This window comes from Daucus carota, chromosome 3, assembly GCF_001625215.2.
Source record: "Daucus carota subsp. sativus chromosome 3, DH1 v3.0, whole genome shotgun sequence".
Lineage (NCBI taxonomy): Eukaryota > Viridiplantae > Streptophyta > Magnoliopsida > Apiales > Apiaceae > Daucus > Daucus carota.
The window spans coordinates 5800108-5816152 of NC_030383.2; the positions used below are offsets into that span (position 1 = coordinate 5800108).

Genomic DNA, 16045 nt, shown 5'->3' on the forward strand with positions numbered 1-16045 from the left:
TTCTGCCGACTCTTAGGCTGTGTTCACTTGGATAGAATGGAATGAGGGGAGAATGGAATGAAAAACTATATAGAATTTTTATGGAGAAAGAAGAAAGTATGAGCTAATAGTGACTAAATATGAATGAGTTCAATTTATTTGTGTTAAAGATTGTAAAGAAATATGATGTAGAGATGGAATGAGCATTCCTTCCAAAACATGTGGGATAGAATTCTAGTTAAAATAGTATGAATGGAATGATTGAAGGAATGAAAATTGTATACATTTTTTTTATCAACACTCTTTTTAAGTACAAAATTCATTCCATTCTCCCTCCATTCCATTCACTCCAAGTGAACACAACCTTAGTAGGTTGTAGTACAGTTGTTTTTCTGCTCTTTTTATCTTCTAAAGTTTCCTTTCCAATCTATGGATCATTTTGTTTTGATATCCCCTTTTTTCTATGGTACCAAAAGGTTCATATCTAGAGGGTTTGAATCATATATCAGAAACAGAAGTTCAATAATAATATTGCAACTGACAGAACTAGGGTTTGAATCATATATCAGAAACAGAAGTTCAATAATAATATTGCAACTGACAGAACTAAAAAAGTTTAAAATATTTGGACAGGTGTATTAGGATCTCTCTCCATTGTGAATGGGTATAGAATACTCCCTCCGTCCCCTTTTACATGTCTCTTTTGAAAATTTTTTTTGTCCCAAATTACTTGTCCACTTCTTTTTTCAAAGCAACTTTTTATATGTTTTTTCAAAATGTAACAACTTCCAATGTTTGACTAGCATATATATATACACAACTCTATCTAATTCATTGCATTTATTAGGGATATGTATGAAAACAAGATATCCACCTAACATTTTCTTAAGATGCGTTATTTTTTCAAAAGGGACAAGTAAAAAGGGACGGAGGGAGTATTTGTTAAGCAGAGCACAAACATAACTCTTTAGATAGATAATGAAAGACATTGATTGCTTTAATAACTTAGGGTTATAGATATTCTAAAAAGAAACTATAATATCTGTTTATTATATCCGAGTTGCACAATTTTTTTTTTATCTGGGAATAATTTTACAAGCACAAACACCTCTTTCATTTACCTGGATCAAGTATATTCTAATTTTACCCACTAACAATTTTACTCAGCAGACAAGAAAATAACAAGTCATACATTCACAACTATGAAATCAACTCTTTACCATTTCACTGAAAAGTTGTTTATTACAACATTTTAGGGAACATATGAACAGTGTGCAAAATCGGGTATTTAGAACATAGTTTTGTCAAAATTTGTGGAATAGATAATAGAAGAGACATTTTCCTATCTACGTGACTACAGTTCCCAAGTGTAAAGAAAGGCAGAATCAAGATGCTAACCCAATAACCTCAGTAAAAAAGAATAAACAACATCCAAGATCATACTTGCCCAGTCGCTCTATACATACTGCTTAATCATCCTCCTTATTTTTGTCCTTTCCCTTCATCCTCATTCAAGATCCGGTTCTGAAAATCAGATACCATGCGTGGCAGACCCTCACGAAGGGATATTTTTGGCTCCCAGTTCAGCAAATCCTTTGCTTTGCTAATATCTGGTTTCCTCTTGTGAGGATCATCAGCAGTGTTCTCTTTATATTCAATTGTCGCACTGGGATCAATTGTTTCTTTCACAACCTACACTCAAAAAAGAAGTAATTTCATTTATGCCAACATAAAATTTTAAGTGATACTCTAATATTGAGGAACAACTGCATCACATAAGCTATAACAATATATTTATTTATATACAAAGATTTCAGAAAATACTAACCTCGGCAAGCTCCAACATGGTAAATTCCCCTGGATTACCCAAATTAAAAGGTCCCACATGCTCACCTTCCATCAACGCCATCAATCCATCAACCTGAAAATGTGTTAACAATTATTCTGTAGTTCAAAATGTACGACTTCCTTAAAAAGTTAACAATTTACTTGTATGACGTTGCTTTATTCATTTTAACGGGCTAACAAGTTGAGATATAAATTCCATACAGAGTGAGATCACTATCAACTATGGCCTAAGGGTGTGTTAGGATTTGCTGTTGCACAAGTCTTGAGTTCTCCAAAACCAAAAACAGATTTTCGAAACAACACTTTCTGTTTAAAAGTTACTTTTAGAGCTTTTCGGCCAGGTGGGTATCCTTTTTCCTTGGCATCAAGAGGTTGAGTACTCAAATCTCAATGTATGCATAAATTTTGCATTGACTATTACAAGAAAAAAAACTTAAAAAATAGTGAACCATATCAAAAATATAACTTCTATGTAAAATGTTCAGTATATTATCTGTGAGAATAGTCAAAGTTTAAGATCAGAGACCAATGACATCACGAAAATTATCAGAAATTCTTACGGATATGTTTCTTTGCTGCATAAATCCGTCAGTTGTAATAAACATCCATTTATTAGGTAATTCATCACAAAACTTTAATACTTTTACATGTTAATTACAGTAAATATTTATTATAGAAATTATTATTAGTATTTTATTTTAAGCAAGATACGCTTATTAGCCTATCGCATTACATTTATATTTATATTTTGTTAATATATAACATAAATTACTTCTCCCTCGGTCTATTAGTGAACCATCTTTCCAGGGAGTTCCTATTTAGTTTTCAAGTCATAAAATTGCATCTAGTTTAAAGCTGTGAATAATTTGATATATCTATCAGTTAGTATCTTATATTTAACATTGAAATGATGTTTAACTTATTATAGTTTTATCTGATTATAACTATATATAATATATTTCAAAGTAACTATCCTAATTAAATACAATATTTCCATATTTTATAAGATTCAGCATCATATATACTAGCTTATAACCCGTGCCGGTGCCATGCACGGGTGATTTATAACATTTGTAAATTTATCTTCTATATTTTAAATTTAGTTAAAATACAAACCGATCATATTGACCGAATATTTCTGGCTTAGTTGATAATAAAAAAGTTTATTAGAACATATTATATATTAAGGAGACCCGTTGAATAATACCGACCGGCTGATAAAACTTGACCGACCAATAAAATTATTAATATTTCAGTTTTAATAGAATAATAATAATAATAACAATAATAGTATAGTATAGTATAAATCGATATTATAGATCTATGATATTATTTTAAAAGTGATAACATGCGGTAATTAAAATAAATATTAATGTATTTAGTTGTAACATATCATCGGTTGTATATTAATAATTATATATAATAATATTATTTTTTATATGTATGTTGCATGTGTTTTTTTGTAGAAATTAGTTTTTTAGTTAGGAATCTAAAAAAGATAATAATTTTGGTTAAAAAAAAGATAACTGATTATATAAGTAGGCCCGTTATTCGGCCCACTACCGACCGACCGAACTTTTAATGTTTCGATTTTAATAGTATAGTATAGATGTATCATGTAAAATTTATAAATTAGTTCCTAATATGTCATTATACTTGAAAATAGAACTTTGAGTTTTCATTTACTTGACACTTTCCTATTTCACTTATCATCTTGCAACCTGATATCATAACCAGGAGCAATCTAGATCCTCGAAGACCTACAAGTACATCAAGGTTTTTTTTCATCTTCAAGCAGGCCTATTAATCCACAAACTACAAAAAAAGCCAACTTGGCAAGCAACACCATCAGCAAAATCATTGGGTAATCATTTTCTCCCTCTTAGATAAAGCACATAGTTCAATATGTAACCAGGGAAAAAGGATGCTCACATTACTAGTAGGGAGATGAAATCTATAACAAACATGAACTATGATGTTTTTTGGTAAATGTGGGGAGGGGAGAACTCACAGGCAAAAACTACCCCTCTAGCAAGGTTCGGTTACAAGGCCTCTAAAGAGGATCTCGCTCTGCGACTATATATTAGAAAAAAATTTGTATAGGGCCACTATGATGAGAAAGAATAGGTACTTCAAAAAGGGAAGAAAAGATCTGTTATCATGAACCTATTGTCTTTTTAGAGCCATAGTTCTTTTCCATTTCTTATTATATGAAGAATTGCTAGCCATTAAGCCCGTAAAAGGATTGTAGATACAATATTACCTGAAACAAAGGTCAACAGACCTATAAACTATAAATATGTAACATACCAAGTCTGCTACATATTGGAAGCTTCTTGTTTGCTTTCCATCACCGTAAACAGTCAATGGTTGTTTGCGGATTGCCTGGTAAGAACACAAGTATGATAATGAAAATTTTCTCATAGAGATAACTAATAATTTTATGAACCACATAAATAGGAAATCAGAACGTACCTGTGCCACGAAGTTGCTTACAACCCGCCCGTCATCTAAACACATACGAGGTCCATACGTATTAAAAATACGAGCAATACGCACCTAAAAGCATAGACACTCTTGTAAATTCTACAGATGGTAATATATCTACAGCAGTTTCATGTCTGCTTCATCATGTCATGGTAAGAAATATCTAATTTCTGTCTGACATGATTTACGGAAAAAGTTAACAATTAAGTACCCTTTATACCTGATACAATTCAATCAAATCTAAAGATACCTTAACTTATTATAATTGGAAACAACAGATTATCCATCCAAATATCCATTTTATCTTACACAGACGACTCGACGAGCATATATAAATTGTAAACCAAAACTTTACATTCTTTTCCACAAGTAAACATATGTGTGTGTGTGCGCGCGCGCCTTCCAATCCTAATATTATTACAGTGGTACACCCACTTAATTCCCCATCAAACTTAACCTTCATCAAACAACAAAATAATAAACCTCTGACTTTCAAATATTAACCCCATAAAAGTAGCAGCCAAAATCTAGCTCAAGAACAGAACAATCAGTCAAGTATAAAATTATTATCTGCTTTACACATTCTACTTACATGACTTGAACAAAAGTTTTTAATCTCTTATTTGTTAGAATGATGCCTTACATGCAACTAAATCATGTTTCTCAAAAATCGGCCGAAACGGAAGTAAAAAGACTTCTAGCCTAATAATATTAGCAACAAAGGCATGTATCTCAACATTTTTCTTATTTCTCCATTATTCCTTGTGATAAGATGAATTCAGACGCCTCGCACCTAGAAACAACCCAATGAACTTATGAAATAATTTTCAATGAGAATATAAGAACTACAAAATGTCATTTTGGGGAGGACAAATCCAGGCGGGTAACTCTCATATTTGTTATTTACAAACAAACACATGTTGACACTCGTTGACACTTTCAAAATCTAGAGAACTAGTCACAGTTCACATTCAGTTATGTACACCTGCATCATCTCCTTATAGTGACAAATAGAATAAAGCATACTGATGCTAAATATGTAATCAAGCAAAGTGACAACTGTTACTATTATTCCAACTATATAATAAATACAACCAACAGTTCTTGCTTATACTCCCTCCGTCCCATGTGGTTGTTTACGTATACTGTTTGCACGCATTTTGAGGCTCTTATAAAGTATAGTTCTATAATGTCTTTTTAATTTTTTCTTTTTTTAATAAAAGTTTAAACTTTTATTTAGGGAATTTTTTTTAAAAAAGATATTATGAAACTATACTTTACAGGAGCCTTAATATGCGTGCCAAAAAGTAACGTAAAGAATCTGCTGGGACAGAGGGAGTAGATAACAGGTAAACAAGTTTAGCGAATTTCTATCTTCAGATCAATTTAAGTCAACTTGAAGAAGTAGTTTGCACATGCCTGAGTTCAACTAATAATGGTGATATAATAAACAATTTAAAACGACGTTAGGAGGATTTCACCACGAAATTTCATTTCAAGCTGCAATTATGTTCAAGTTCCTACTCAACAATTCAAACAGATAAACTGACACAATATGATTTTGAGTGCACTATCTATTACCTCAACACCTGCACCTCGATGATAATCCATTGCCAAAGTCTCAGCTGTTCGTTTGCCTTCATCATAGCAACTCCTTACACCTAATTTTTAAAGCATTATAAACATAAACAAATAAAACAGAAACACTAACTATCCACTAACGAAATTTGAGGTAAGCATTATTCACCTATTGGATTGACATTTCCCCAATAAGTCTCTTTTTGGGGATGCTCAAGCGGATCACCATAAACCTCACTCGTGCTTGTGAGCAAAAACTTTGCGCCAATTCTCTTGGCGAGCCCCAACATGTTCAAGGTACCCATAACATTTGTCTTGTACTCGGTGGTCAAGGATATCACACACAATTGAAAAGTTACGAAACTATAACACATCATATATCAAAGCAACAATCACATATACACAATACACAATACACATACATGCATACAGGGTGAGGCTCAAATAATAACAAAAAATTGCTGACAATAGCAGTACCAAATGTTATGCAATTCATTCAAGGTTGCTATGTAATAACTCATTTCATGTTCTAAATTAAACCAAACCCTATATACAATATAAACCATTAAACACAATATAAGCATTCATCGACAAAAAGGATATAATAGTCTTGACAGGATTATACTTGTAATGAACTGGAGAAGCGGGACAAGCCAAATGATAGATCTGATCAACCTCCAACAGAATCGGCTCAACAACATCATGCCTAATCATCTCAAACCTAGGATTCCCAAAATGATGCATCACATTATCCTTCCGTCCCGTAAAGAAATTATCAATAACAATCACATCATCGCCTCGCGCAATCAGCTTATCCACCAAATGACTCCCCACAAACCCCGCCCCGCCCGTAACCACAATCCTCATCCTCTTCCTCCCAATCCCCACCGGAATCCTCCCATTCCGCTGCTGCTGCATCATCATCCCCGCCGTGCTCCTCGGATACGTCTTTCGACTCGGCAACGCCTCACGGTCGAACAACGAGACCGATTTCGGCAGCGACGCCGCGGAGCCGGCATCGGAGGGCGTGAAAGTGGATAAATTGGGCTGAATTATGAAGAATGTGGAGCCGATTAAGATGCCTAAAAGGATGAAAAGGAGACGCTGCTCTTTGAAGATGTAATTGATGGAGCGGGGGATCGATCGGTGGTGTTTTAGGGCTTTTGGCGAGTAGGAAGAAGCGTGATCGCCTGAGGATAACTGTTCTTCATCGCGTCTGTAAGCTAAGCTTGATTGCTTGTGTAATTGCTTCATCTGAGATGTCGAATATATCGATTCAATTCGATTCAGATGATTTCATATGAATTTGTTTGTTTTGATTGTTATATGTGAAGAATGGAGCAGTTAATTGTTGGTTTTGTTGTTGTTGTGGGTTAATATTTTTCAGGTGAAATTAAATAACAAGGAGATGGTGGGTGAGGATGAAGATTTGATGAATGAGATGCAGATCTGGCTTGTCCGATTGGGCCAACTTTGACGCTCGTTTGTGTGTTACTTGGTTTTTACAGTTAATGATCAAAAAAATCAGTATAGTTCTTTCAAAAAAAAATAAATAAAATTCAGTATAGTCAGCACGGCCGAATAAAATATAGTGCAATAAGATTTATTTAAAAAAATTGAACTAACGATAAGATTATTAATATATTAAACATACTCCATCCGTTTGATATATTAGCCCCATAATTTTTTTACACGTATATTTAAGAGTTTTGATCATTTATTTAAAAATATTATCTTGATTTTTTTGTAATAAAAACATTAGTCACAAATTGAAAATTTAAAAATGATATTTTAAAATGTACGGTTAAAATTTCTATAAATACATTAAAAAATTCGAGAGATTAATATATTTAAATAGAAAAAATATTTTATTTTATTTTTGTGCCTGGGCGTAGCATTACAGATAATGTTTTAATAGCTTTTGAGGTTATCCACCATATGAAGAGAAAGAATAAGGGTCAAGAAGGAGAAGTGGCGCTTAAACTCGATATAAGTAAGGCTTATGATCGAGTGGATTGGTCATATCTAAGACACAGAATGGAGGAAATGGGGTTCGATCAAAAATGGGTACGGTGGATGTTGTTATGTGTTACGACAGTGGAATATAAGGTGTGTGTAAATGGCACTCTGGTGGGTCCTATCTTACCTGGACGGGGATTGCGACAAGGCGATCCTCTTTCACCCTATCTGTTCTTGTTGTGCGTTGAAGGATTATCTAATGCTCTCAAAGAAGCAGCATCTAACAATGAGATTCATGGATGTAAGGTCAGTACGAATGCGCCAGCTATCACTCATTTATTATTTGCTGACGATAGTTTTCTTTTTTTCAAAGCGAATATGGCTGAAGTACATGCTATCAAGAATGTGTTGAATTCTTACGAGAGGCTATCAGGACAAGCAGTGAATTATCAAAAATCGGGCATCTTCTTTAGTGCAAATGTTCGAAGAGATAAGCAACAGGAGATTATGGATGTTATGGCGGTCAGCAATGATATTCGGGAAAGCAAGTACTTGGGCTTACCTTCGCTGGTTGGGAGATCGAAGAAAAGGGTTTTCAATTTTCTGAAGGAAAGGCTATGGAAACGTGTTCAAGGTTGGTGCAATAAGTTACTCTCTAAAGCTGGCAAAACAGTCCTTATTAAAAGTGTTGCACAATCTATACCGTCGTATAGTATGTCTTGTTTTCTTATCCCCAAGTCACTTTGTCAAGAAATGGAAAGAATGATGAATAGCTACTGGTGGACTAACAACAGCAGCGTTAAGAAAGGGGTCAAATGGATATCTTGGGACAAGATGTGTGTGGCCAAGTGTAATGGAGGGTTGGGGTTCAGATCTCTACACGGTTTCAACCTGTCTCTTCTCGGGAAGCACATCTGGAATTTCTTATGTAATCCAATGTCTTTGGTCGCCAGAATTTTTAAAGCTAAGTACTTCCAGGATTGTAATATTCTGCAAGCAAAGAAAGGGTCTGGGGGGAGTTTTATATGGTCTGGTATATGGGAGGCTAAAGAGTATATGCGCACCGGCTATAGATGGGTTCTGGGAGATGGGAAGAATATTAATATTTTTCAAGATTCTTGGTTGCGAGGCAAAAGGAACTATAAGGTCGAAGATCATCCTAGAAACAATGTCAGAAATGATAAAGTTTGTGAATACTTCCGTCCAAACATTAGAGAATGGGACGTGACAAAAGTGGAACAAAATTTTCATTCTGATGACGTTAAATGCATTCTTCAGACGTGCATTCCTCAAAATGAAGTATCAGATAGAATTGCTTGGAGCTTGTCAAGTAATGGTAAATATTCTGTCAAGTCTGGTTATAGGCACTGGCAGGACAATGAGACTCGAATGGGGCAAAATAGTGCAGTGAGAGGTTGGAATAGAATTTGGAAAATGGAGATCCCACATAAGTCAAGAATTTTTCTCTGGAGGTTCTGCAAAAATAATATTCCTTTGAGTTACTTGTTACGCAGCAAGGGTGTTCACATTCCAATCACTTGTCCAATGTGTAAAAGAGATATTGAGCATGTCATGCACCTCTTTTTTGACTGTGTTTTTGCGAAAAAGTGTTGGCAGAAGGCTGGTCTAAGTTATGACACGAGTGTCGTAGAATATGCAACGGATTGGCTTCTGGACAAGTTGAGCACAGAGACAATGGATAGATTGATCACTATTACGAAGGTATTAACAGGAATTTGGTTTGCACGAAACAAAAAAATCTGGGAGAATAAGGAAATAGAGGCGAGTTTAATTTTGGAGATGAGCTCAAAACAGATTAAAGATTGGCAGGATGCAAACAAGAAAACACAACAATTTGTGGTACATTCAAATTCTGAGGTTACCAATATGGATGAGTGGAAACCGCCTATGACTGGATGGGTGAAACTAAATGTAGATGCATCAATTAAAGAGGGTGATCCAGCTTTTGCGGTTGGATTAGTCATCAGGAATGAACATGGTCAATTTATGATGGGAAGAAATCGGAGGATTGCAGGACAAGTAAGTGTGATTGAAGCAGAAGCATATGGTGTTTTGGAAGCTCTCCACTGGGTACAAGAGATGCATCTCAAACAAGTAGTTATTGAAAGTGATTCTAGTCTGGTCATTCATGCACTTAAACAACATTCTGAGTACTTTGTGGAAGTTGGTAACATACTGGAAGATTGCTTTAGAATTATGCAGAGTCGTAGTGATGTGGAGTTTAGTCATGTTAAGAAGCACGCAAACAGGGTAGCTCATAATTTAGCTAGAATCCCCTGTTTGACAGGTTGCTATAATGTGTTTATATCTCCTCCATATTGTGTGTTGGAGATTTTACTGTATGATCATCTTTCTCATTAATGAAATTTCTTTTGCTCTCAAAAAAAAAAAAATAATAGACAAATACGTATAGAATATGGGTCAGTTGGCCACCGCCATTTTAAAAAAAATAAGACCTTACTTTTTTCTACGAAAAATATATACTTTCTTTTTTTGATTATATATGTATAAACTTGTTTTAGAACAAGGTAGAGTTTCATGTATTTTTCATAAGTCTTAAATAAATAAAATAGGAGCAAGGCCGCTTCTTGATTAGAAATAAATTCTTTGCTTTGAAAAATAAATTTAATTATAAAAATAAGACTTATTTTGAACAAAGGTAGAATTTTATAATTTTTCTAGAAACAAGTTCTTATTTCTAAAAAAACTTTAGCCAAAAAGCACAAAAGTGATTATGAGAATATGAGCACACGTTTGAGATAAAATCAGAGGTGGCGGTGATCCAGAAGTTTGACCATTTCAATCCATCAGTGTTTGATAGTTAGCGAATTCAAGAGATTTTGAGTTCAAAAGGTTAATTTTTAAAAACTACTTTGAGGAGTTTTAGAGCATCCGCAACGGAGGCCCAAATCATGCATCGATCCACGTAAAGAGGACATGTGCCCAAATCATGCATCGATCCACGTAAAGAGGACATGGTCAGAAAATAGCATTGGAGTAATATGAAAAAAGTGTCCAGGCCCTCTACGGCAGAGCAGGCCATTCGGGCGGGCCGGGGCGGTTCGGGCCGGTTCAGACGGTTTCCGGACCGTCACTGGTGGAACCGTAACCGGCCCGTCTAGGTTGGCGGTCCGGTCCGGGCCGGGCTGAAGAAATTGGAAACCGGAACCGTGTTATACGGATTGTACGGGTTTGGCGGTTAAGCGGGTTAAACGGTTCGAGGCGGGTCGCGGTTGATAGAATATATTTTTATATATATTCTATATGATTTTATTCTCATATTTAATTATATTTTGCATTGATTTGGACATTTATTTAATATATTTTCATGTTTTATTGTAGGGAATAAAGAATTCCAAGTTGAGAAGGATTTGAAGCTAAAATAGTTATTTTATAGCTAAATTCTAAGGAAATTCGGATTTATTGGGTTTAACCCGATTTCTGCACTGTTTGGGTCATAACTTGAGTTCCGGATGTCAGAATTGGACGATCTTATAGCCCACGCAAAGCCCTTGAAAGTTTCTTTAATTCAGAAGTGGTCCAAGAAGCAAAGTCCAATTGTAAAGGCCCGAAAACTGAACAGAAAAGAAAGCTGCGAATTTTGATACAGAATCCTACTTGGTTTTGGATTTCTATTTGTATATTAGTTTTAAGAACAAAGTTCCATGTAGTCCACATATTTACCGTAGTACCGTAGACCACGTATGTTCTGCAACTATAGAATGACATAAAAACATTGCAAAATGTGTTGTTTTGCAAATCATATTCTATAAACATCATTATTTTGTTAAAAATTTTGACAATCCTAAACATTCTACAAGTTAAATAGTGAAAAACACATTATTCTGCAAAACATGTTAAGTTTGCAGAACATATTTACATATTACAGAACATATATGTTCTACTTGTCGAACATAAATGATTTTCAATATTTTTCATGAAATAGTGATATTTATAGAATGTATTTCACAAAATAACAAGTTTCATACATTTTGCAATGTTTTTATGTCATTCTATAGTTACAGAACATACGTGGTCTATGGTACTACAGTAAATATGTGGACTACATGGAACTTAACTCTTAGTTTTAAATATTAAAAGACATATATTATTAGAGATAGGATTAGTTTTTAATCATTATATACTATTAGATTAGAATTAGATTAGTATTTATTAGGTTTTGGGTTGGAACGGTTTTGGCGTGCCGGTTTTTGGCGGTTTGCGAATCGAAGATCTTGAACCCGTAAGCGGCTCGTCGGCAACCATGGTTCATGCCGGTTCGTGCCGGTTTCGAACCGGAACGTGAAAATACGGGCTAAATGACGGTTCGGTTCGGTTCGGTTCGGGCCGAGCCAAACCGCCCGAATGGCCGGCTCTACTCTACGGTGTCCCCGGCCACTTCGATCAGTACTGTAGTTTTTATATTATTTTATTAACATCTCAACTGAAACAAGCTGTGGTATATGTGGAGCTGGTCCCACTCAAATGGAAGAAGTGTCCTCGCCGATGGAGTACAGAAACCACTTACCATCTTCTGCTTATGTGGCATGATATTGGGTCCCAAAAAATGAGGTAAACGGGCTCCCGCTGTGGATGCTCTTAGAGCCCATTTGTTTTGATCTGAATGAATGCTGAATGAGGTTAACTGTCTGATCCGGGTGATTCATCTCATTTGGAAAGTTTTTCTTTTAGCGCTGAGCGAATCAATTACTGCTGAGTCATTCTTTCCTCAAATCATGAATTATCAGTTCAGCGGTTCCTAAAACCTATAGCCACCTGCTTTTGGTGCAGCCATGTATACTATAGTGATTTTTTTTAATAATTTATAAATTAGTTATTTTTTAAACATAATGTTCATGAAGTCATTGAAATTATTTTTCATTATTTGTTAATTTATTTGATAAGTCTTTTTTTATCTAATAATTATTATTTCTATATAATAGCATAATAATAATAATAATAATAATAATAATAATAATAATAATAATAATAATAATAATAATAATAATTGAAGGACCCGTTAAAAAACAGTTGAATGACATTTATACATAAGTTCAAACAAATTTATCTATTTAAATAATAAAATTATGGAAAAAACATCATTCAGATACTATTAAAATTTATCTGTCATATAATATTTAAGGAAATTATCAGATATACCGGGTTTTAACCTTTTAATTGCAAACTTACTACTTCACTAAATCAATTGCAGATTTACGGTTTTAGTAGGCAAAAAGAGTTTTGATTGCATTAATACGGTACTTCCGTTCCTCTCCCCCATTTACTCTCTTAGTCTCTCTTCTCCCACCCTCTCCTCGTATCCCCATTTGTCTCCATCTTTCAACACATTGTCCACCACCAGATCCAACAGCATATCCGCCGCACACCATCAGATCTGCCGCCATCTTGAGTGGCTCCGGCGACACCGAGTCTCCATCTCCACTCAATCCCTAACCCTAACCTCCTTTTCTCCTTCTCCTCCACATCCTTCATCAAATCTGTCGCCGTCTCTGGCAGCTCCGACGACGACGGATTCCCTCAACCACGGCAGTGCGATCGCCGGAGAGAAATAATGTCACGAAGACTAGAAGGAGAGATAAATATTTGAGTTGATTTTTTATTATTTGAGTTGCTTTTGTTGATTTTTTTGGTTGCAATACTTGTTGATTTTGCTTTTGTGATTGTTATTGTTATCGGCCCCGCAGGGGCATTCGTTTTTAGCCATTTGCAACTAGTTGCAACTTATTACGCAACTACACGTAATTTTTAAAAGATTTTTTCAAAGTTGCTCAAATCTATTATTAAATATTGATAGGTCCCACCACTTTATCCACTTTTCAACTACACCCACTTTACCTACTTTTAAACTACACCGTGAAAGTCAAACCAGCTCACATAAAATCGTAGAGAGGGAATAGTTATTTAGAAAACAGTTTATCAGAAAAACCTTAATTCACTTCGCTTTCAAAAAATTTATTTCAATCTGCCGATCAAAATTTAATTCAATCAGCTAACCGTTATTTCCGGACTATGCCAAAGATATTTATTACTTAATATGCTACCAGGATTGTGGAAGTCGCCGGAAAATCCGGGGGATAAAATCGGTTGATTAGGTCTGGCGGCAGGAAGGCCGTCATTATTGGGCCAGAGACTTGGGCGACAGCGAAAACGTTGTTGAAATTGAAAATATGGCTGAAGCTGGATCATCTTCTCATGTTTGCTTGATTGCTTCTGACAACGAACCTATTTGTCCTCCTCGCCCTCCATCCAGAGGTTCCGTAAGCATCCTGATATCTCAAACCCTTTACTACTCTACATAATTAATTATTTAAAGATCATGTTAATTCTACTAGTAGAGATGTAAAAATTAATCCGCATAGTATATTCGTGTGAGATGATAGTTTATTTTGTTATTTGGAGTATGAAATGATAGTTCGATTATGCACAAATTTTTATCGCAGGAAAAAAATAAAATCGTAGTGCAGCTGCTGCGTGTATATATGCGTGATGCATCTATGCATGAAGATAATATAACTTTTGCAGAGATTACAGATATGTACATGCATGAGTTTGTAACTTATGTCTTTTATTTACTAAATAAGTTAGGGTCTCGGTCCCGGCATGTGTATAGCTTATCGTTTTATAGACGTTGGATGATGTGCCCAATGGCCGGGATTATAATAAATTTCTGCCACGTCCAACGCTTTTTCTAAAAATTCGCTGGACAAATAACCATTCTAGTAATCCGGTGGAAGAAAAGCGCAGGGCGTGACAAAAATTTGTTATAATCCCGACAATTGGCTACATCATCCAACGGCCATATAAGTGTAGGTTGGATAAGCCCTCCCCAGCATACCAGGACCCATATAGTTATGATTTGAGTTTGTCATTGACTTGTACAATGGATTAGCTCGAAAATTAGGGAGGGAACTTGAATGACTAGTGAATAGGCACTTGGCCTTTGGCATTTTGCATTTTAGTTTGTATGGTGAGGTTTTTCTTAATAAAGTTTAACACAGTGATCTCCTTCTAAAGACAAGAATGCACAGTGTTAACTGATAATGCTGCAGCTCTGTCATGCGTTTGTTAACATTCTACCTGGCCTCAGCATACCAAATTTCCACAAATTTGGTAAGCTTTTAGTATTTGTTGTTTTTGGCTTTGCCCTCTCTGTCGTATATATGTCAATTGTTAAATGCATTGAACCATAATCGATCATTAAGTAAAAATTATTATTTTAAACGATAGATTTGCCTGTAATGAACGTAAAGAAAACTGTAACAGTAGTTCCACAAAAGATTAAAGGTATCCAAATGAATCAAACAAGTTTGTCACATAATTCTTTGAATCAGGACCGCTGATGTTATGTTCTGTCAGTTCTTGATGTTACATTATTAAGTTGGTAATTACATTATGCGTGATTTTGAAATAATCGTTGACTGAACAATGCTCAACATGCCTTGCTTGTAAAGCTTAATCATGTTAAATGATCGTTTAGTCATTGTTGCGTCCAGCAAAGAATTACAAATACGAACATCTCACTGACTTAATCCTAGTCCAAATGCAGTACAGTGTCTTGTTTATTACAATATAGTTGGTTTTTGTGATCTTAGTACAGCTTTCTTTAAATTTGCAGAAAGTTTAAGTGGATTATATGACCCTCTGAAATAATGTATTGGAACTGCTGCATAAGAGAAAACCAAGATTGATCTGAATCTCAGGAGGGGGCATAAAATCTTTTCTATAACTTCACTGCAGTTTAAGGAAAATATTAGTTCTAAATTTTGTTAAGTTCCATGCTAAACCAGTTTACAGCACATTGAATTGTTTAAGGAGGGAGATTTAGTTTTGAAATGCGTGGAAGGGGGGGAAATCATGTGGAAAAAAAAGTTCACATAGGAAAGGGTGGTGTCAAACTGTCAGGTGTGTACACACCCTTCGATTTGTTAATGCTATAGATTATTGCTCAAATTAGTCAATATATGAACCCAGCACTCTAATTTTCTGAACTTGAATATTACACAAATTACCTAAAATTACGTATGAGAATCTGATTATCACAACAAAAGGACCCAAATTTAGTGCATACGGGAAACTAATGCATCCTGTTGAACTATTATCTACTGACGCTGGCATCAATTGATAATAGTTCAACACATCCGTAGTTATTAAA

At 34.9% G+C, this 16045-nt stretch overlaps 1 protein-coding gene across 1 annotated transcript; it reads right to left on the reverse strand.

Annotated features, from left to right (window-relative positions):
* Positions 1–1172: 1172 nt before the first annotated feature.
* Positions 1173–7392, reverse strand: LOC108214791 (UDP-glucuronic acid decarboxylase 1). The gene is made up of 7 exons (XM_064090411.1): positions 6495–7392; positions 6062–6208; positions 5896–5975; positions 4303–4386; positions 4138–4212; positions 1808–1900; positions 1173–1671 (listed from the first exon to the last, which is right to left on the reverse strand). Exons 1-7 carry the CDS (start codon positions 7144–7146, stop codon positions 1462–1464), a joined length of 1341 nt encoding a protein of 446 aa, XP_063946481.1. The 5' UTR covers positions 7147–7392; the 3' UTR covers positions 1173–1461.
* Between the last annotated feature and the right edge of the window lie 8653 nt (positions 7393–16045).